The following is a 23,668-nucleotide window of genomic DNA, read 5'->3' on the forward strand; positions in this document are numbered from 1 at the left end:
TGCGTGGAGATTGAACGCTTAGTCTTAGCAAAGAGAGGGTTTTCTGAGAGTGTTCTCGACACTCTGGTTCAAGCTTGTAAGCCAGTTACTCGTCGTATCTACCATAAAGTGTTTAGGACCTACTTGTACTGGTGTGAAGAGCGTGGCTTTTTCTGACATAAGGTTAAGGTTGCCAGAATTTTAGCTTTTCTCCAGGATGGACTGGAGAAGGGTTTATCTGCTAGTTCCCTGAAGGGACAGATATAGGCCCTGTCGGTGTTACTGTACAAAAGATTGGCTGAGCTTCCGGATGTGCAGTCCTTTGTTAAGGCTCTGGCTAGGATCAGACCTGTGTTTAGATCTAGGGCTCCGCCTTGGAGCCTCAATCTTGTTCCTTCTGTTTTGCAGCAGACTCCGTTTGAGCTGTTGACATTAAATTGTTATCTTGGAAGGTTCTTTTTTTGTTGGCTATTGCCTCTGAGCGCAGACTTTCTGAGATTTCTGCTTTGCAATGTGAACCTCTTTATCTGTTTTTTCATGCTGATAAGGCGGTTTTACGCACTAAACTAGGGTTCCTCCCTAAGGTGGTGTTGAATTGTAACATTAATCAAGAAATTGTTGTTCCTTCCTTGTGTCCTAATCCTCCTTCAGCGAATGTTTTCTTCACAATCTAGATGTGGTTCGTGCCTTGAAGTTCTATCTTCAGGCTATTAAGGAATTCAGACAATCTACCTCTTTGTTTGTCATCTATACGGGGAATCTCCTTGATGATGCCTGGTTGCTCCTTGTGGGTTGGGCGTTGTCTCCCCTTGTTTTCAGGATCCATTCGGGTCTCTGTGGACTTGGCCTTCTTTTGAAGGGGTTTTTTCCTTATTGGAACTTGCTGTACCTTTTGGGTACCCCTTTGGCTCACCTTTGTCCCTCTCCCTTTTGGGGAATTTGGTACTGTACTAGTAAGGATTGTGTGGGGACCAACTGCTGGGCGACGGTTCTCCTGGAGGAGTGTTAGCTAGTTAGGCTTTTGGACTATCTGAGGTTTAGTGTCCTTGGGGCCTTTTCCTTCTAGTTTTTTTGCCTGGGTCCGACGAAGCAGGGTTTGCTTGGGTTGTGGTTTTTTCAGGCCTGGTGCCCTCAGAATAGGACGCCTATTGCACCCTCCCATTTTTGCATTCAGTGTCCTCTATAGCTTGGGTATTGTTTTCCCAAAAGTAATGAATGCAGCTGTGGATTCTTTCCATTTATGAAGAAAAACTTAAATTATGCTTACCTGATAATTTTCTTATCTTCAGATGGAAAGAGTCCACTGCTCCCCACCCGTATTTTTTTCTGTGGGGCATCTCTTATTTTTTTATTCTTCTGGCACCTTTTCACCCTGGTATTTCTTCTACTGTCCCTTGTTTCTCTGCAGAATGACTGGGGGATGAGGGACGTGGGAGGAGTATTTAAGCCTTTGGCTGTGGTGTCTTTGCCTCCTCCTGGTGGCTAGGTTCTTATTCCCCAAAAGTAATGAATGCAGCTGTGGACTCTTTCCATCTGAAGAAAAGAAAATTATCAGGTTAGCATAATTTAAGTTTTTTCATCTGTCTATATCCTTTCTTTTTTTGTCTTTATAAGTCTTATTTTTTTATTATAAAAATTAAAATGATTTGGCATATTGTGTGTTCCCTGCTACGCTGTGGATGCATTGAAGCTCATTGACGAAGAAGGAAGTAAGGTGCACATAATCTAACTTCCTAATATGTGTATAAACAAAAGTGTCAGAGTGGGAATGAGCTGTTTATTGACAAAAATGATAAATAATTGTCAACCATCATGACTTCGTAGCTATACAAAAAAATTGTGCTTTCAGTGGTGTCATCTTAAGTGAAATCTATATTTAAGATAATATAAGGCTACAATATTATATATATATATATATATATATATATATATATATATATATACACACATTTTGTCAAAGCTCGGTAAGAAGCTTTATAGTTACTAGTTATGTAGTACAAATGCTTGGTTTAGTGTGGTTTGTCTTTACCCTTCTCTTCAAAATAACGGGAAAATATAAAACACAACACAATCAATTACTAAAATGCCTTGTAGAAATAAAAATGTGCTTAATGTAATGACTACTCGTATCCCAGCCGCTTACTGAATTTAATGGAATCCAACCTTAACCTTCTGCTTTTTCAATAGGTTGGAAGAAGTGGAAATATTCCTGCTGGGACTACAGTGGACACAGATATCACACACCCATATGAATTTGATTTTTACCTCTGCAGCCACGCTGGAATACAGGTGAGGTAGCTTTCTAGAAATCCTGGGTCTGAGGAAGGGGAACATTCCCTGAAACGTCACCGCAATAAATATTAATTTTGCATTTTAGACCAGAGAGTGCTGTCCACCTAATCTAATAGCCCTATCAAAATAAAAAAGCCCCCCAAAATTAAAAAAAAAACTAGCCTAAACTAAACTACCAATAGCCCTTAAAAGGGCCTTTTGCCGGACATTGCCCCAAAGAAATCAGCTCTTTTACCTGTAAAAAAAATACAAACAACCTCCCAACAGTAAAACCCACCACCCACACAACCAAACCCCCCGAATAAAATCCCATCTAAAAAACCTAAGCTTCCCATTGCCCTGAAAAGTGCATTTGGATGGGCATTGTCCTTAGAATGGCATTTAGCTCTTTTTCAGCCCAAACCCTAAGCTAAAAATAAAACCCACCCAATAAACCCTTAAAAAAAACCTAACACTAACCCCCGAAGATCCACTTACAGTTTTTGAAGACCAGACATCCATCCTCAACAAAGTGGTAGAAGTCTTCATCCAAGCCGGCAGAAGTCATCATCCAGACGGCATCTTCTATCTTCATACATGGAACAGCCAATAGAATGCAAGCTCAATCCTATTGGTTGATTGGATCAGCCAATAGGATTGAAGCTCAATCCTATTGGCTGATTGCATCAGCCAATAGGATTTTTTTCACCTTTAATTCCGATTGGCTGATAGAATTCTATCAGCCAATCGGAATTCAAGGGACGCCATCTTGGATGACTTCCCTTAAAGGAAGCTTCATCTTCGTTAGCCGTCGTCAGAAAAAGATGCTCCGCGCCGGATGTCTTGAAGATGGAGCCGCTCGGCGCCGGATGGATGAAGATAGAAGATGCCGTCTGGATGAAGACTTCTGCCCACTTGGATGAAGACTTCTGCCGGCTTCGCTGAGGACTTTTGCCGCTTCCTTGAGGATGGATGTCCAGTATTCAAAAACTGTAAGTTGTTCTTCGGGGGTTAGTGTTAGTTTTTTTTTTTAAGTGTTTATTGTGTGGGTTTTATTTTTAACTTAGGGTTTGGGCTGAAAAGGAGCTAAATGCCCTTTTAAGGGCAATGCCCATCCAAATGCCCTTTTCAGGGCAATGAGAGCTTAGGTTTTTTAGATAGGATTTTATTTGGGGGTTTTAGTTGTGTGGGTGGTGGGTTTTACTGTTGGGGGGGGGTTTGTATTTTTTTTTACAGGTAAAATAGCTGATTTATTTGGGGCAATGCCCCGCAAAAGGCCCTTTTAATGGCTATTGGTAGTTTAGTTTAGGCTTGGGTTTTTTTTTATTTTGGGGGGTCTTTTTTATTTTGATAGGGCTATTAGATTAGGTGTAATTAGTTTAAATATTTGATAATTTGTTTTTTATTTTGTGTAATTTAGTGTTTGTGTTTTTTTGTAATTTAGTTAATTGTATTTAATTAATGTAATTTATTTAATTGTAGTGTAAGGTTAGGTGTTAGTGTAACTCAGGTTAGGTTTTATTTTACAGGTAACTTTGTATTTATAAGTGCAAGCAAAGGATAGAGGCGCCAATGGTGCAGATCAATGATGGTTCAGTAGCAATAATAGCCAAAGATACACAGGGTACTCACATGTGTTGAAGGCACTCACTTATGCCTATAGAGACAGGCTGGATTTTAACAGCAATCCAGCTAGCTGATCCAGAGTGTAATGTCCGATTCGTGGGTGTCAGAGTGTTAACACTCTAAAGTAGCATAGCAAAAAGGTACCATACATAACACTAAGAGTGGATTTGTATAAAAATAGGTTTATTAAAACATATAAAAAGGTTTACCACTCATCTCAGTGTTAAAAAAGTATAAGATACATAAGGAATACATGCAACGCGTTTCTCAGATATACTGTTTCCTCAGGCATGTTTCTAAACAAATCTTTGACTCCTTTTATAGGGCTATGCTACTAGAGATAACATAAAAGGAATGTAATTAAAAATTCATTTAAACACAGTGTCTCTAGGCACAATTGTATTAAAAGTATGAAAGGCAGATGCCAATTCAGTATTACACCTTTGGAAAGTGTTCCCAGTAGTCATCATTATAATAGATTCACCCGTCTGAGACAAAGGGAAACGTATTGGATCTTCAAATTCCAAACGCTCTTCCCTACGGGGTTTAATGAAGTTATAGATTCTATAGCATTTGTTTAGCTTGACTTTATGGTATTTATTTAGCTTATCCCCCCTGTATTAGTTCTATTAGGGATTAGAATAGTGTGGTCCTTGGAGGTATTATTGAATCTCCACTATTGAGGGTTGCCCTATATGGGGGTTAGTCTAAGTACACTTATGGGCCATATGACCTACAGACTGGACATTTGGGACATCTATTCTGCTGCTCATATTGTATTCAGTTATGATTTTAATACACTTTGATATATAAGAAACATACATATAATCTACTTTCAATACCTTTTTGGTATCCCTCATTACACGTATTTCCACTTCCTATATTGTAGATACGGAGTCCTTATTAGCGATCCGCTACATATATACACATCACCCATCAAGTTTCATTGTTAATCTCTTACTAGGAGAAAATATTTACTTGTATCTTTCCACTTATTATAAAATTATAATTTATCCCCACCACTATATATATGTTCTATAGAAATCCACTAAGGACAAAGAAATAGGTTTTAAAAGGATCACTTTATTTTTTCACACTTGTATTAGCACCTTGTTGCTTCTACTAAAGATCAATTATATGTATCTTAAACAGCATTATATATTTAATGTTTATTCAGCACAATCCACTAGTACTATCATGTATTCATACTTCAGCTTATTTATAGATTTAATATCCATATATATACCTTTTGGGTATATATATTTTATTTTTATAATATACCCCTTACACTGTATCAAATTATGTTGTTTTTGCACCCACATGAGCAAATTTATCTCGCCACTTATATATTAATGTTCACACAGATATACTCCCTATTAAATGACATTATGATTAACGTAACCTATCTTACATGCACAACCTAAATAATCACGATTATCATTATATAATAACTATTTGTTTATTTCAATCATATCACTACCAACACTGGTTTTGCATTTTGTCACTTTTGATAGCGATCGCTCTGACAATGGTACTATCACCATCCTGGGGTGTGACCAATGGGGTCCCTTGTTATCATCCACCACGGACCAATAGTGATTCCCTCTTTAGCATTGCATCCGTAGGTAGGACCAATGAGAGGCATTGTTTACAATCACCTGGGACCAATCAATACACTCCCCGAGACACTAATGGGCGTCAATTACGGCATATAGCCTGTAACAGCAGAAATAGAGGCGCGCCCCGTATCAGTACTTCTATTGGAAGCTTTCCTTCTGAGTAAAAGATGATGAGCAGTTAGAATGTTCGTAGGTAATTTGGCGCGTAAAAACTTTTGATTGACGGCCAAATAGACGTATCACCGAGCCATCATTATGAGCTGCCTTAATACATCATGACTGATGGCCAGGACATCCAATTAGAATACAGAATTTACGAACATTTCAAATTATCAAATGTTCATTATAAAAGTACCATGTCACTGTGAAATATCAATATATAAACACACAATATAAGAAGTATTAAGTTTATTTACATATACTATAGGTAACTATATCTCCTACAGAGAAATATATATTATTATATTGCAACAGGGGTGGATTCATTGCAAATGAGGGTTTTTGATTGGTCTGATTCCTGATAAGTGTTGGGGGTGGGATGTGGGTGTATCTCTAGTAGCATAGCCCTATAAAAGGAGTCAAAGATTTGTTTAGAAACATGCCTGAGGAAACAGTTTATCTGAGAAACGCGTTGCATGTATTCCTTATGTATCTTATACTTTTTTAACACTGAGATGAGTGGTAAACCTTTTTATATGTTTTAATAAACCTATTTTTATACAAATCCACTCTTAGTGTTATGTATGGTACCTTTTTGCTATGCTACTTTAGAGTGTTAACACTCTGACACCCACGAATCGGACATTACACTCTGGATCAGCTAGCTGGATTGCTGTTAAAATCCAGCCTGTCTCTATAGGCATAAGTGAGTGCATTCAACACATGTGAGTACCCTGTGTATCTTTGGCTATTATTGCTACTGAACCATCATTGATCTGCACCATTGGCGCCTCTATCCTTTGCTTGCACTTTTAGATTTCCTTCTGTTGGATGCCGGTAGAGAGCTGCCTCCATGCTCAGCTAGCTGGATTGCTGTTTAAATCCAGCCTGTGTCTACTGGCATAATTGAATGCCTTCATCTATTGTGAGTACCCTGTGTTCATATACTATCGGTACACTATAAGAATCCCCATTGATCTGCACCATTGGCGCCTCTTCCTTGTTGCTTTTTCTTAACTTTGTATTTATTTTAACTAGGTAGCTAGTAAATACTTAATAACTATTTACTAACTAGTCCGTCTAGTTAAAATAAATACAAACTTTAGCTGTGAAATAAAAATAAAACATAAGATAGCTACATTGTAACTATTAGTTATATTGTAGCTAGCTTAGGGTTTATTTTATAGGTAAGTATTTAGTTTTAAATAGGTATTATTTAGGTATTAATTGTAATTTTTATTTAGATTTATTTTAATTATGTTCAAGTTAGTGGGTGTTAGGGTTACACTTAGGGTTAGGTTTAGGGGTTTATAACTTTAGTATAGTGGCGGCGACGTTGGGCGCAGCAGATTGGGGTTAATAAGTGTAGGTAGGTGGCGGCGATGTCAGGGGCGACAGATTAGGGGTTAATAATTGTAATGTAGGTGGCAGCGGCATTGGGGGCGGCAGATTAAGGGTTAATAAGTGTAGGTAGGTGGTGACGATGTCGGGGGCGGTAGATTAGGGATTAATAAATATAATGTAGGTGTCGGCGATGTCGGGGGCGGCAGATTAGGGGTTAATAAATGTAATGTAGGTGTCGGGGGCAGCAGATTAGGGGTGTTTAGACTTGTGGGTTTATGTTAGGGTGTTAGGTGTAAACATAACTTTTCTTTCCCCATAGGAATCAGTGGGGCTGCGTTACGGAGCTTTAAGCTCCTTAATTGGAGGTGTTAGGCTTTTTTTTAGCCGGCTCTGCCCATTGATGTCTATGGGGAAATTGTGCACGAGCATGTAAAAGCAGCTCAAAGCAGCGCTGGTATTTGGGTGCGGTATGGAACTCAATGGAGCTTAACGCTGTAATATTGCCTGCTAACGCGGGGTTTTTGCAAACCTGTAATAGCAGCGCTATAGGCAGGTGAGCGGTGACAATAACTTGCAAGTTAGCATCGAGCCGCTCATAACGCAAAACTCGTAATTGAGCCGTATATTATTACTTTGCCCAGCATGTATGTATGTGATATATATATATATATATATATATATATATATAACACACAGAGAAAACCCAGCACTCACTTACAAGCTCTCAGCTAAGATTTAAAAGCAAAAATGGAAAGGTTAGTCACCGCATCTGGCCACATGGGACAAGCTCAGGTACCACGTCAAGGTCCTTTCCAATACCTGAGACCCTAAAACAGCCACACAATGCAAGCTTTCAAATCCAAACAAACTGAAAACAAGGGAAGGGTGCACAGGAATATGTAACCACCCTAGACATATACAAAACACGGAAGGGAACTGCACTCTCATACCGGACCGGGTACACATCCCATGACCCTGTAACATGCTCAGCCCTGGGTGCCACTGGCACTCACAGGAAGCTGTGCTGTCCCCAGAGCCACAAGCAGTTAACCCTAGACAGGTCTGGGTGCAAGAACCATAGGGAAAATTACAAAACAAATTAATACAACACACAGAGAAAACCCAGCACTCACTTACAAGCTCTCAACTAAGATTTAAAAGCAAAAATGGAAAGGTTAGTCACCGCATCTGGCCAAATGGGACAAGCTCAGGTACCACGTCAAGGTCCTTTCCAATACCTGAGACCCTAAAACAGCCACACAATGCAAGCTTTCAAATCCAAACAAACTGAAAACAAGGGAAGGGTGCACAGGAATATGTAACCACCCTAGACATATACAAAACACGGAAGGGAACTGCACTCTCATACCGCATTGTGTGGCTGTTTTAGGGTCTCGGGTATTGGAAAGGACCTTGACGTGGTACCTGAGCTTGTCCCATTTGGCCAGATGCGGTGACTAACCTTTCCATTTTTGCTTTTAAATCTTAGCTGAGAGCTTGTAAGTGAGTGCTGGTTTTTCTCTGTGTGTTGTATTAATTTGTTTTGTAATTTTCCCTATGGTTCTTGCACCCAGACCTGTCTGGGGTTAACTGCTTGTGGCTCTGGGGACAGCACAGCTTCCTGTGAGTGCCAGTGGCACCCAGGGCTGAGCATGTTGCAGGGTCATGGGATGTGTACCCGGTCCGGTATGAGAGTGCAGTTCCCTTCCGTGTTTTGTATATGTCTAGGGTGGTTACATATTCCTGTGCACCCTTCCCTTGTTTTCAGTTTGTTTGAATTTGAAAGCTTGCATTGCGTGGCTGTTTTAGGGTCTCGGGTATTGGAAAGGACCTTGACGTGGTACCTGAGCTTGTCCCATTTGGCCAGATGCGGTGACTAACCTTTCCATTTTTGCTTTTAAATCTTAGCTGAGAGCTTGTAAGTGAGTGCTGGGTTTTCTCTGTGTGTTGTATTAATTTGTTTTGTAATTTTCCCTATGGTTCTTGCACCCAGACCTGTCTGGGGTTAAATGCTTGTGGCTCTGGGGACAGCACAGCTTCCTGTGAGTGCCAGTGGCACCCAGGGCTGAGCATGTTGCAGGGTCATGGGATGTGTACCCGGTCCGGTATGAGAGTGCAGTTCCCTTCCGTGTTTTGTGTATATATATATATATATATATATATATATATATATATATATATATATATATATATATATATATATATATATATATATATATATAAACTCCAACGAAAACAGAAACAAACCAGGATTTCTTCTCCAATATATCCCTTGTTATGGTATTTTCATGAGTTATGTGGTCACTATGTAACTATGCAAAACAAGTGGTCAATTTTTCCAAACTAACTAGGTATTACTAATAATGTATTGCTGTAAGGTATTTGTCTAGTAGATCTTGTTGCCCTGTATATTTCTGAATGTATGAGTTCTTACATCAAATCCTCCTGTCCATCCTCTATTTTAATTGAATTTTCTCTTTTTCGTTGTTTTTGACAATTTTGATATATACTTACCAAGTATACTTAAGTTTGTTTTTCAGTTTATTTTATGCTTATTCATTTGTTTTTGGTATACACCGTCCTGGTATAGCTTGGATGTTTATGTGATTTTTCACATTAGTAAATATATGCACTATTGTAGCGATAATACACCGGAAGTGACGTCATATAGGCCGTATTTGCGGCGGAACCGGAAGTGATGTACTTTCCGGTTTTATGGATAGGTGCAATAAACACTATAGTATCACAATAAGTTTGGGCACTATATGATGTGATATTCAACACTGGTACATTGATTATCATGATGTTAACCCGCTCAAAGGAATCAGAACATCCAACATGTATTTAATTTAGTACTTTTATAATTCAATGTTTGATGTACACTAATACCGGAAGTGATGATTGTTAACTTCCGAGTTCACTCTATACTATACCGGATATGATGTATCTTTTGGCGCTTTTTTGACAGGAAGAAGGAGGTAACTGTTTGTTTTGTTCTCTGTATTTAAGCATGTTTGTGTGTGTACACTGTTGTTCTGAAGAAGGGGAGCACAAGTCCCCGAAACGTCAATAAACTTGACTTTTGCATGTGAAGAAATCCTGGTTTGTTTCTGTTTTCGTTGGAGTTATTATATTTACACGGAACAACCTGGTAGTTGACCCCAGGAGGGCGGATTCACATTTTGACTCTTTTTATATACAGGTAGCCCTCAGTTTACGCCGGGGTTAGGTTCCAGAAGGAATGGTTGTAAATTGAAACCCAGTTTATAATGTAAGTCAATGGGAAGTGAGGGAGTTAGGTTCCAGGCCCCTCTCAAAATTGTCATAAGTAACACCTAATACATTATTTTTAAAGCTTTGAAATGAAGACTTTAAATGCTAAATAGCATTATAAACCTAATAAAATAATCACACAACACAGAATATATAATTAAACTAAGTTAAATGAACAAAAACATTTGCTAAACATCATTATAAACCTAATAAAATAATCACACAACACAGACTTCACTTGCATTTTTCTGCAAACAGTCCTTTTATGCATTCCAATCTGGACTGATTTATAGACAGGAAGATCTAGTTCTTTTGAAATCTGCTAAATAGCTCAGGTCTGGTTAAACTGATTAATTTCAGCTTGCTTGACTTTGCTGCAACACAAGCAGACAGCTCCATCTACTGGCTATTTTAATAAATGAACTGCTTCTCAATACTTTTCAATAGCAGTCACATGACTGGAAAAAAAGGTTGTTATTCTGAAACGGTGTAAATTGAACCGTTGTAAAACGAGGGCCACCTGTATATATATATATATATATATATATATATTTATATATGTGTGTGTGTGTTTGTGCGTGCGTGTATGTATGTGTGTATATATATATATATATATATATATATGTATATATGTGTGTGTGTGTGTTTGTGCGTGCGTGTATGTATGTATGTATGTATGTATATATATATATATTTATATATAACATACATAGATATGCACTTTAACCCTTTCACACCGGTTCTTATTTGTCTATATCGTAACAAAAATCTGATGTAAGCAAATAAGTAAAAATTTAAATTGCGCAATCGTTTATGCAATCGCGTGATTTCAATGATGGGATCGGGTCAGGGTGGAGGGACTCTGACGCTCGGCACGCCCCCCAGCCTGCAATGTCAGTTAGGAAGGCGTAATGGCTTAAGTATAGCCAAACCGCTAAAGCTTAGCTCAGTTAGGACGGCATGGAACATCCTAACGTTGAGAAGGGGTTAACTGAACTCAGTGGTGTGCAAAAATATAATACTGCAGCATATATCAAAATGGGATTGTTATTAATTTGTAGGTTTAAAGTGGCATTCTTGTTTAATTTGTATTTTTGTTTCATTTAATCACATTTAGAAGTTTGGGTTTTTTCTCATCAAATGATCTAAAGTTCTCTGCTCCGGCAAGATTATCCAAGAAGTCTTGTTAGTACTGCGAGGTCTTTCAAATAAATTTAAAAATGCAAATGATGAGTTCTGTGTGTAAAGCAGAGACACATACGTTACAATCTAATGTTTAAAAAAATCCCTCAAAGTTTTGTTTGATTTCTCTCCATGCCGGCGAGTTTTTGCTCACAGGCCCATAGAGAGGGCTGTATCTCCACCAGCCGCGTAGATGGAGTTAGTCTATGCTGTGGCACACTAACAGGACACTATTCAAAAAAATGTTCTATCATTTATATGAAATAGTAGCATGTAAATTTGCTAGAAATATTTTTCCTAAATAAATATGAAGTAAAAGCTGTAAAAATATTAACCAATATACTAATATATGTTGTGTACTCCCAACTAATGCTCATTGGCTGATAAATACTTCCTGCTCAGTGGGAGCAAGTAATCAACCAATAAGCATTAGCAGATAGTATTTATCCACAAATAGGAGTACACAACTGTTACTGCTGTATTTGTCTTGATTAAAATTTCAGTTTAACATATTTTTCATGCAAAAGCAATAAAAATAAAAAAACATTTAGTTGTTACTGCTTCATACTTGGTACTTGTGGTTCATCTCTCTTACAACAAAAAGTTAATTTATTTAACACAACCTTATTTGCATTAAAAAGGATATGACGCCCACATTTTTTTCTTTCATGATTCAGATAGAGCATGCAATTTTAAGCAACTTTCTAATTTACTTCTTTTATCAATTTTTCTTTGTTCTCTTGGTATCTTTATTTGAAAAAGCAGCAATGTAAGCTTAGGAGCCAGCCCATAAACCACCAATCAGCAAGCTCTACCCGGGTGCTAAGAAAAAAAAATAAAAAATAAAAATGGGCCGCTCCTAAGCTTACATTCCTGCTTTTTCAAATAAAGATACCAAGAGAACAAAGAAAAATTGATAAGGAGAAAATTAGAAAGTTGCTTAAAATTGCATGCTGTATCTGAATTACAAAAGAAAAAAATTTGGTGTCATATCCCTTTAAGCAGTATTTTTAATTGTGTTGCATTAATTGTTTAGTATATTTAAAGGGACAGTAAACACCTTGAGATTGTTATCTAAAATGTTTAGTTATGTGTAATAAAACACCTTTGCAATATGGTTTCATTATTTAGTTTGCCCCTGAATAACTTTTGCTTTGAAAACATTTATAGTCATTTTTTTATAATTACCAGAACTGTAAAAGACGCCTAAAGGCTAACCATGCTACATATATTTTCCTAATTGGGTTTAGCATAAAACAACTGCAAAACAATTAACGTTATACTAATATATTAACTATGGCTGGTCTTGTCTTCAGACTTAAACCCGGATTGGCTCCTCCAAATAAAGCAAGTGGGGGGTGACGTTTGACTATGGAAAATTAATTGCAGCAAGCAAGATGCTAGTTTGTTTTAGATCTGGCTGATATGTTATTTAGCAAGACAAAAATAAATGTCTTGTAATTACAAGGTGTTAACTGTCCCTTTAAAATGGCCAGAGGCAAGTATTTGTACCCTGACATTCTCCTTTCTCTAAAGGGTACCAGCAGGCCCTCTCACTATCATGTTTTGTGGGATGATAACTGTTTCACTGCTGATGAACTCCAACTGCTGACCTACCAGCTGTGCCACACTTATGTGCGCTGCACACGCTCTGTCTCCATTCCTGCGCCAGCCTATTATGCCCATCTTGTGGCATTCAGAGCCAGGTACCATCTGGTGGATAAGGAGCATGACAGGTATGTAGCCTGCAAGTAGGTATATTCCTGTTAACCTAGTGTAAATACAAATGAAATAAGCAGGATATTTACATCTGGGATGCATAGGGGGAAGCATTATGATTACACTTTATTGAGTATGCAGGTAAAGTAACACACACACATTGATCAATTTCCACCCAAAAATCTGAACTTTTCCTTTTCAGTCAGGGACAGAGAAAGAGTCTTCATGTGTCTATCGCTTTACTTCTTGGATTTGTGGTCTCATATTTTTTTATACTTTTATAAGCTACAAAGTATGGTTTTACGCCATTCCAATAGTCCACTGGCCTTCTGTAAGTTTGTTTAACGATGAACAGTAGTGCACTAGTTGTGGAAGATGAGTTTCTTTGTGGACCTTTCACTAGTTGCTTCCATAAGCACTTTTGAGAAGTATTGCAGTTTAACCCTTTTTTATGCTTAAAGGGACATTAAACTCAAAAAATTTATTTCATGATTCAGACAGAGAATACCATTTTAAACAACATTGCAATTTACTTCTATTATCTAATTTGCTTCACTCTTTAGATATCTTTTGTTAAATAAATAGCAATGCACATGGGTGAGCCAATCACATGAGGCAAATTTATGCAGCCACCAATCGGAAGATACTGAGCCTATCTAGATATGCTTTTCAGGAAGGAATATCAAGAGAATGAAGCAAATTAGATAACAGAAGTAAATTAGAAAGTTGTTTAAAATGGTATTCTCTATCTGAATCATGAAAGAAAAAAATTGGCTTTAATTTCCCTTTAAAGTGAAAGTCTTGTCTATGTGAGGGTAGTTGGAAATTGAATATGAGTGGCTTTATCTTCTGCAAGTGGTTGGGGAGCTTATATTCTAATTGCAATCAGTAAAATGATCATGCAAAGTGCCCTTTGAATATAAAGACATAAATATATTATGTCTCTCTTTTAACAAGCACATTACATCAGATTGCATCAGTTAAAGTGCAACACATTTCTTAAATGACATCATCCCCCTATCTGAGGCTTCTATATCATATCTGAGTCAGCTTGTCACATCAAGCCACGTAATCACCCAGCTTCCCCCTGCTACATCTGTCTTCATTGGTCTCCTTCCCCCGTACCTTATTATGGAAAAGGTCAACTTGACAATGGTGACACACACCTTTTGTTTTATTTAATTGATGTGTTGAACAGATAGCGCCTATTGTTCTGCTGTATGAATTATAAATGCTGTTAGCCGAACTAGTGCCATTGCATGATACTCTGCTTCTAAATGTTATTGTGCGAGGGAGATACTACTGTAGCACAACCATTGACAATGCTACCTGCCATGTGATTTAGATCTCTCAACACCTTTTGTTTAAATATATAAAAAAAAATCTTGACACAATAAATCTAGGGAAGAAGATCTACAGAATAAATGTTAATTTTACAAGATCATAGTCTTGATTTAATCTGCTGAATTCTGTTTTATTATGGGAATATATTCATCTTTGCTCTACTATGGTCCTAGTTTACATAAAGGGACAGTCTACTTGAAATTGTTTTGCTTAAAACAATAGATAATCCCTTTATTACCCATTCCACAGTTCTGTATAACAACACTATTACATTAATATACTTTTTGCCTCTGTAATTACCTTGTATGTAAACCTATGCATACTGGCTGTTTATTATCTATTGTCTTGCATTTTAGCCAAGTAGTGCTGATTCATGCATACCTCAACGGGAGTGAGCACAATGTTATCTATATGGCACACATGAACTAGCACTGTCTGTCAAAAGCTAATAAAATGCACTGAGATAGGGGCTTAGACACAGGCAGAGATTTAGAGGTTTAGACGTTATAAAGTATATTAATATAACAATGTCGGTTGTGCAAAGCTGGGGAATGTGTGGTAAAGGCATTTTTCTTCCTAATGGGAAAGAGTCCACAGCCGCATTCATTACGTATGGGAAATAAGAACCTGGCCACCAGGAGGAGACAAAGACCCACCAGCCAAAAGGCATAAATACTCCTCTCCCTTCCCCCCACCCCCAGTCATTCTTTGCCTTTCTTCCCAGGAGGTTGGCAGAGATGTGTCAGAAGTTTTCTTTAAATTTATTTTACTTTTATTTTGTTTTCATATGTCTCTTATGGAGGGAGCACCCTTCGACATGGGACTGGAGTTTTAAGTAGTCCTGTCAGTCTCTCGTGGAGGGCCTGGGCGAAAGTGAGATTCCGGAGATGCAGTGGGAGCTTCCCCTGCGACACCATCCCAACTCGTATTCACAACTCCGTTTTCAGCACTTGACGGTACCGAACTTCGCTTTGCTACATGCTGTCTTCTCTCAAGTCCAAGGCGGAGGCGTTGCTACTATTCATCACACTTGAAGGGCCGTGTTCCTGTTCCACGGTGTAGAATCCGGTAGGATCGTTCATTTTATTCCGTTATCTGTAATGTGATTATTATGACAGTCAAGTACGGGCCTCGCTGAGGCACCTTTTGCTCCGATCTGGGAATCACGGGATAATTTCTACTTAGGGTGGATAGTGAACGGGTAAGGGTTTATTTTTTATCATGTTTCTTATGTGATTCAACCTGCTTATGTATGTGCATAGGGGCTCTGTGGCCGAGACACATGCCTATGTGGCACATATTGGCTTGTTCTTCGGTTGTGGTTTACACGGCCTGGAGGTATACCTTTTGGGTTATTCCTAATTATTCAGACTTGCTTAAATTTTTCTGTGGGCATGGTTTTTGCCGCCCTTTAGGGGGGCGCTTTTTGGAATTTCGCAGGGCATCTGGTGGCCGGCGTGTTTCTACGCTTGGGTGGGGCTTCTTCCCCTTCCGTATTCCTGAGAGTCTGCTCCGCTGAGGTCTGGTCATAGGAGGTGGTAAGTGCCCCATCCATTGGTGTTAGGTGCCAGTCGCCTTTTTCCAATATCTGTTTATCTTGTACAGTCTTAAGCCATGGAGGATTCCAATACCGGGACTATTTTTCTATCCGATTCGTCCTCGGATGCGGATTGTAATTCATAGAGTCCCTCGGATGAGGACCGTAATTTGTTATCGCAAGTCTGCCATTCTTGTCTCTCGTGCCTGGATAGTTTACCGGGTCCCTCAGGCTCGGGGGACCCTGGGCCTTCCGAGCCATCGGCCTCTGGGGGCTCTGCTCCTCAGGAGGCGCCTTCCCACTTGCATACTCCTTTTACTTTTGAGGTCCTTGATGTTACTGTTCCCTCCACGCAGGGTGGATTGTTTCCCCCAGAGTTGGCGGGGCATTTGCATTATAATATTTTAATGGAGCTTGTTCGATTGCAGGACCCTGAAGTTTCCTTGCAGTTATGTGCCTGTCTGCCTATTCCGGGCATTCAGACCGTGAATCACACTATAATATTCCCTCCGGGGGTGTTTGTTCCCCCTTGCTGTTCATTTCGTTATAGGATTGTGCGGTTGCGTGTCCTATTAAGACTAACTTTTGATTTATTGGGGGATTGTTTACTTTATGGTCCGTCTCGGTTCACACAAGTTTCTTTGAGATAGGCTAGTGGGGATGTCTCTCCCAGTCCTTTTTTCTGGAGGTTACGGTTTCCGTTTGGCAGGTCCTGCAGAAACATAGTTCCTTCTGGGCTGATGCCTGCGGGTGCCCTTGTTGTTTTTTTATCCGGTTTGGATTACTTTTCTTTCTGTTTTCGCTATGGGGATTCTGGGATTGCTTAATTCAAGTTCTTCTACGGAAGTTGTTCCCGGATTTTTTCCGGAGTTTTGAGTGTGACTTGTTACTTGTTAGTGATGCGTGTTCAGCATGGCTGGTATGGCGGGACCTACTGCTTGTTCAGCTATTTGTTTTGGAAAAAAAAACAGTATTCTTCGGTACCTTTGGGTCTGGATGTCGGAAATGCTTGGGCTGGTCTGTGTCAGTCCGCACCTGACGTCGGGACTGATGGTGCCACACCGTGCCCCTTCGCATCCCTGATCTGAGGGGTGTGGTCCTTACCGTGTGGAGCGGTTATGCCCTTTTGAGCTGCTGTTGATGGTTCTCCTTGAGTCTTTGCCATTGTGTAGTTTAGGCTCCGCCCCTGGGAGCTTTTAGGCTCTGATGGGATTTTGGATGTCACTGGTGTCCTGGTCGTCTTTATCATCCCTTGGGGGTTTGGGCCCGTGATGGGCTCGGTTCTTGAAGTCCTGTACTTCGGGGCTACTGGTTAAGGGTCTTTCCCTAATGGACTTGTGCTGCGAGTGTGGTTCGCAGTATCTATTGTGTCATCTGAATTTGATTCAAGGTTCCTCATTGTGGTAGCCTGCCGCTGGTCGGCTTAGGGCATATTGCCTTGGGCGTTGACTTATGGAAGTCTGGTTTCCTCCTTAATGATTCCATCATGGATCTCGGGGGAGTGTCTATGGTTTGGTGCAGTCTAGCTCTTTCTCCTATCTGTATGTTCCTGTTATGCCCCTAGGATTTGGGGTTGGGTCAGGGCGGGTCCTATGGTCTCCCTTTTATGGAGTCTAGGGTAATTTCGGTTTGATACTTTGGCGGAGGATGGGCTCTGGGCCTTCTTGTAAGGGGGTTCCCTTTTCCCATCCTTTTCCACGTCTAGGACTAGTTCTAGCTCGGTTTGTCATCTTTTCCCCGCTGTCTCTGCCTTTTGCAGACTTGCTCAAGGCACATGGGTTGAACTTGTTGATCACCTTGTTGCTTGTGTTAAGGGGGCTTGAGCGGTTGCTCTCAGTCTTGGCCCTTTTATTGGGTTCTGGGAGGTCAGGTTTCCTTTCGGTCCTAGGATTAGCGCTGGTGACTCAACACTTTGGGGCGTTCTGTGCCTGTGCAATCATTTGTTGATTTGTTGATTGGTTGGGTGTTCTGGGGACACAGTTTTTCCTGAGGGACTCTTGTCTCTCTTGGATTAGCTTTGCTGCAGAGTAAGCGGAAGATTTACAGTTGGGAAACAGCTGCAGTCATCTTTCTTTGTCTGCTGGTAAGCTATTGAGCCCAGGTGGCTTAGTGGTTAGTTTGTCTGTCTAGCAGGTTACAGTTCAGCTGCGATTAATTGCTATTTTCTATCTCATTCATGTGTGTTTACCCTTAGGGTTTGTGTACTCAGGTTTCAAGGGTTTTTTCCTGGGGTCTGGTCGCTTTTCTCCAGCGTGTCGGGTGGTTCTTCCCTTGCTTTTGTGTAAGGGATGGTTTCTATTAGTCAACTAATTTGACCTACGGTTAGTTTTACTACACAGCTTGCGGAGCGTTGCTGTTGTCTCCAGGGCAACTGTTGTTCCTCGAAGGCTAGCATGCACTTTGATGTTCCTTGTGAGGTGTTTTTTCGGAACCCTCGGGGGAAGTTGGATCCTTGGGATTTCCTACCTCAGAAGGTTTGATTCTGAGTCTGTTCGGGTGTAGCCTACTGAGTGGCTTAGGGTTGTCTCCTTGTCACCCTGGGCAGTGTTCCTTTTTTCTGTCTTGTATCTTACCTCTGGGAATTTTTAGTCGGGGTCCCTCGCTTGGTTGAGGGGCTTTGGCGGGGTTGTTGCCCCTGTAAGATGCTGTCCTGGAGGTGGGTGCTCTCAGTGGGCCCACTCGTGGTTATATCTAGGTTCTTTGGACTGTTGGTAGATTTGCGTTTCTGGGACCGCTTTTACAAAATGTTTTTCTTCCCTGTTTTAGACGAACTGGGACTTGGTGTTTCTTGGGAATCTGCTTTTAGGTGGGTGCCTTTATTGGTCCGCCTCTTACCCTCCAGTTTTCATTCTGTGTCCTCTTTGGCGGCTTGGGTATAAATTTCCCATAAGTAATAAATGCGGCTGTGGACTCTTTCCCATTAAGAAGAAAAAAATAAATTATGCTTACCTGATGATTTCCCCCCGCCTGTTTTTTTTAGGCGTTTTTGTTTTTATCTTCTGGCACTCTTTCACCTTGATGCTTCTTCCGCTGTTCCTTGTTCCTCGGCTGAATGACTGGGGGATATGGGGAAGTGGGAGGAGTATGTATGCTTTTTGGCTGGTGGGTCTTTGCCTCCTCCTGGTGGCCAGGTTCTTATTTCCCATAAGTAATGAATGTGGCTGTGGACTCTTTCCCACGGAAGAAAAGGAAATTATCAGGTAAGCATAATTTATGTTATTTATCTTTTTAAACAATCCAAAATAATCAAGCAAACTGTCCATTTATTAGGAATTACAAATTTCAAGGGATGTGTTTGCAGACTACAAGCCAATGCATATATTTCTTACATCACAGTTTTGAATGCTTTTAAAACATTTATTTTTGCAATACAGCAAATAATTTCTGATGTATAAATACGAAAATTACCCTTCATGTTCCTTTTAAGAAAAAAATGTGTTTTAAATATGTGACTGAAAGTGATATTTTAATCTGTAAAAATTCCAGATTTGTTTGTTTTTGTTTTGTAGAATTATGAGACTGGACTAATTCAATAGTAACAGAATACTTTTAAAGGGACATTAAACTCCAAATTAAATTCCCATAAAAAAATCATTATTTATCTTGCCAAATTTTTGTGTAGTTTATCTGCATCTGACAGACTTTAGAATCCAGACCATACAATGTATTTCTGTCACCTAATTGACCTCAGAAAATGAAATAGGATAATCATATTTAAATGGACATTAAAAACCAAAAATAGGACAAGCGTTGTAAGGTATTAGTCCTCTGGCAGGAGGATGGATACAGGACCTCTCATTTAAAAAAGGAAGATTGATGCTTTTAAATATGTGTTTTCCACTGAATTATGGGGAGAAACAGAGAGGATACAGTATCTATCTGAGTTTGCCTTATACTTGTTTTGTAAACTATACTTGTTTTATCAGATGACAAAGGTTCCTATGGTTATCACCTGATAAGACACCCATGGGTTGCTTGTCTTATTTCAGTGGTTGTATTAAGGTGCTTGGGTCCCACTAAAAGAGAGGTGATAACAATATTCTATGTATGGCAATCACCTGCTTTCTAGAGAGGCATTGGTCCCTCTCATTTGAAAGAGGGTAATATCTTTTTTTTCTTTTATTATTATTATTATTTTTAATATATTACAAGTTCGATAATTACAAATTTGCATAAGATACAACAAAGAAAAATGAACAGAGGTGCTGATTCATCATAGCTTCAGTTACAGAATAAAAAAGTTGGCTATATAGACAGCGACAAGCAGCCTTATATCGGTTCAGAATCATAAAGTGCTTATAGATTTTTCTTCTTAAATGGAAAGAGTCCACAGCTGCATTCATTACTTTTGGGAAATAAGAACCTGGCCACCAGGAGGAGGTAAAGACACCCCAGTCAAAGGTTTAAATACTCCTCCAACTCCCCTCGTCCCCCAGTCATTCTTTGCCTTTTGTCCCAGGAAGTTGGCAGAGAAGTGTCAGAATTTATTTTGTCTCTTATGCAGGGTAGTACTCTTCGGCATGGGACTGGAGTTTTAAGTAGTCCTGTCAGTCTCTTAGTGAGTAACAAAAAATAAATAAAAGAGAGGGCGCTAAAAAGCTAGAAGTAACAACCACATTTATTCTGTAGACATTTAATCAAAGAGGAAGTGTAATGTATAAATACCAATATTGTATGAGTTGACTAATCCTATTAAAATAATTGCTGATATAAGAATGAGGGACGTCTCCCTTAAAATGCAAATGCAATACACAATTTATACAAACGGTCCATTTAAATATGCAATGTTGGCAAAATGCAATAAAAATTGAGATACAATTAAGTAACACCTATTGAACCACCATTTAAATAAAATACATATATATCGTATATAAAATGACATATAATACATTGGTAACTAAGCAACTCTTAGCTCAAATGAATTCAAAAGTCCCAATGTTGTGAAGTCCGTATCTAAGACAAAACTGAACGAGGTTATTTGTTACTGTGGCCACATTGTAACAGATAATCCTGTATGAGATTGGTGTTGATTCCTCTTGATAGTTACTTTAAATAACAAGGTTATGTCCTTTTATGACGAAAAGATAAAAAACAGTCAGCCGGATCAAAATTCTTTCAAAGTCAACACCTACTGTTAGTGGAAATCAAGGCTCGCCTTCAGGAGATGATAGGAGCAATCTCACTCACCCTCTTCCTCCAGAGTGCGGTTCCAATTTCTGAATTGAAATTTCCATTTCCGGTGTGTGGAGATTAGTCAGAAAGACCCGGAAAGTGCAATGTCCGTAATCCAAAGTATGGAACACCCCGCACTTAGCGTGTATCACGCGCAGGTACTAGGTACCTAGTGAAGAAAAAAATTATAATCTTTGCAGGACAAACAGCTTTTTCAAATGGTGATACAGGTGAAACGCGTTGAAGCTAAGCTGTTTGTCCTGCAAAGATTATTATTTTTTCTTCACTAGGTACCTAGTACCTGCGCATGATACACGCTAAGTGTGGGGTGTTCCAGACTTTGGATTACGGACATTGCACCTGCCGGGTCTTTCTGACAAATCTCCACACATCGGAACTGGAAATTTAAATTCAGAAATTGGAGCCGCACTCTGGAGGAAGAAGGGTGAGTGAGATTGCTCCTATAATCTCCTGAAGGTGAGCCGTGATTTCCACTAACAGTAGGTGTTGACTTTGAGAGAATTTTGATCCGGTGGGCTGTTCTTATATTTTCGTCATAAAAGGACATAACCTTGTTATTTCAAGTAACTATCAGGAGGAATCAACACCAATCTCATACAGGATTATCTGTTACAATGTGGCCACAGTAACAAATAACCTCGTTCAGTTTTGTCTTAGATACGGACTTCACAACATTGGGACTATCCGTCACACTTGAAAGGCAGTGTTCCTGTTCCACGGCGTAGATTCCGGTAAGATCGTTTCATTTCACTTTCTTTGTGAATGTACTGTAATGAAATCGTGTTCCCGAGAGGCTACCACATTGCGGGTCTAACTTAACATAGGGGTCTCAGTGAGTCAACTTTAGTATCTTGGAATTAAGGGTTAATATCTCCTGAGGGAAGTTGTTGAACAGGGGGGTTTATAATCATGTTTATGTGATTCAACCTGCTTATGTGTGGTGTTTACGGGCTCGTGGTTAGAACATTGAGGCCTTTGGAAGTGACGCAACCTTAGGGTTTGGCGTGCTTTTTTGGACTATACGGTTCACCTTGTGGTCGGGCGTGGTTACGCTCTGTTTTCCATTTCCACATTCCCGACCGTGTGGCGAAGGAGAAATTCTAGTTCGCAGGGGTCTGGTCATAGGAGGTGGTGAGTGCCTCAGCCATTGTGGGTGTCAGGTGCCGTTTTTGTGTTACTTCTTTAGTCCATATTTGCTTTTCCTCTATCCAGTTATGGAGGATTCTGATGCTGAGACTGTGTGCAAATTTCAGATTCCGTTATGGAGGATTATGATACTGAGACTATTTTAATTTCAGATTCTGCGTCCGGTGAAGAATCCGGATTGGCCTCGTTGACACATGTAAACAAGTTTTGTTCTGTATGCCATATGAGAGCGCCTGGTTCTTCGGGCTCAGGGGAATCAAGGGTCAGCTGAGCCATCTGCCTCTGGGGGTCCCATTCTCCGAGAGGCGAGTTCACTTCCGCTCCATACTTCTACACCTGCGGGTAACCCAGTTTATGATTATTCCTCCATGCAGGGCGGCATGTTCCCCCCGGAGGTTGCAGCACGTTTTCACTTCCACATATTTTTGGTGATTATTTGTCTGCAGATTCTGGGCGTTTATGCGCGTTTGTGCTCGTGCCCTATTGTCCAGGGGCTACCACCTTGGGGAGGGCCTGTACAGTTCCCTGCGGGTGTAACTGTCCCTGAGTGTTGTGCCTTCGTGTAGAGTAGCGCGTCTTCACGTCCTACTCGGACATGTTTTTCAGTTATTGAATAATCCTATCCTCGGATACGGGAATTTTGTCTGCTTCGAATGGTACACCTCAGCAGACATGTGGGGATGATGTAATCACCTGACCTTGTTTGAGATCCTTCCCAGTTTGTTTGGATTAGGGCTCCGTTCGGCTGAACCTGCGGTAGGCCTGTTTCCTTATTGGGCGTTGACCTACAGGTTGCCTTATATTTTCTTTTTATCCGGTTAGGATGTCTTTATTTTGTTTGTTTTTTTCCTTCGGAATCTCACACTGGGATTGATGCTCTCTGTTATTTCGGCTGAAGTGTTTTTGGGGACGTTTGTCCTATGTTTGTCTGTTTCCCTTCTTCCCCACTGAGGGAGGATTTATACGGCCTGACAGTTGGGACCCGGATGCAGGCTGTTCCTGTTGGGTTCGGTTCTGTCTTGTGGCTGTTCAGACACGTGGCGCTGTTCAGATTGGCTGGTTCCGGTCAAGGTGCTGAGTGCTCATGTTATCATTTATTTTTCATTCAACTAAGCATTCTAGAGGACCTGTGGGTCTACAAGGCAATCCTTATAGCCTTCGATTTGGATGACTGGGTCAGTGGATTTTCCGTTGCGTCATTACCAGACCTTAGTGTTCCGCTCCCACGTGGTGGAGAGTTGGAGGGCTTAGCGCCTTCTTCCCGCCATGTGGCGGT

General features: G+C 40.0%; 1 protein-coding gene across 1 annotated transcript in view; it reads left to right on the top strand.

Moving 5' to 3' along the window:
* Positions 1 to 23,668, top strand: part of LOC128652423 (protein argonaute-3) — a 382,994-nt gene that overhangs the window by 353,669 nt on the left and 5,657 nt on the right. The window contains exons 18-19 of the mRNA XM_053705360.1: positions 2,167 to 2,268; positions 12,990 to 13,189. Coding sequence (XP_053561335.1) covers positions 2,167 to 2,268; positions 12,990 to 13,189 — 302 coding nt within the window. The remainder of the gene's footprint in view (positions 1 to 2,166; positions 2,269 to 12,989; positions 13,190 to 23,668) is intronic.

This window comes from Bombina bombina, chromosome 3 (genome assembly GCF_027579735.1).
Source record: "Bombina bombina isolate aBomBom1 chromosome 3, aBomBom1.pri, whole genome shotgun sequence".
Taxonomy (NCBI): Eukaryota; Metazoa; Chordata; class Amphibia; order Anura; family Bombinatoridae; genus Bombina; species Bombina bombina.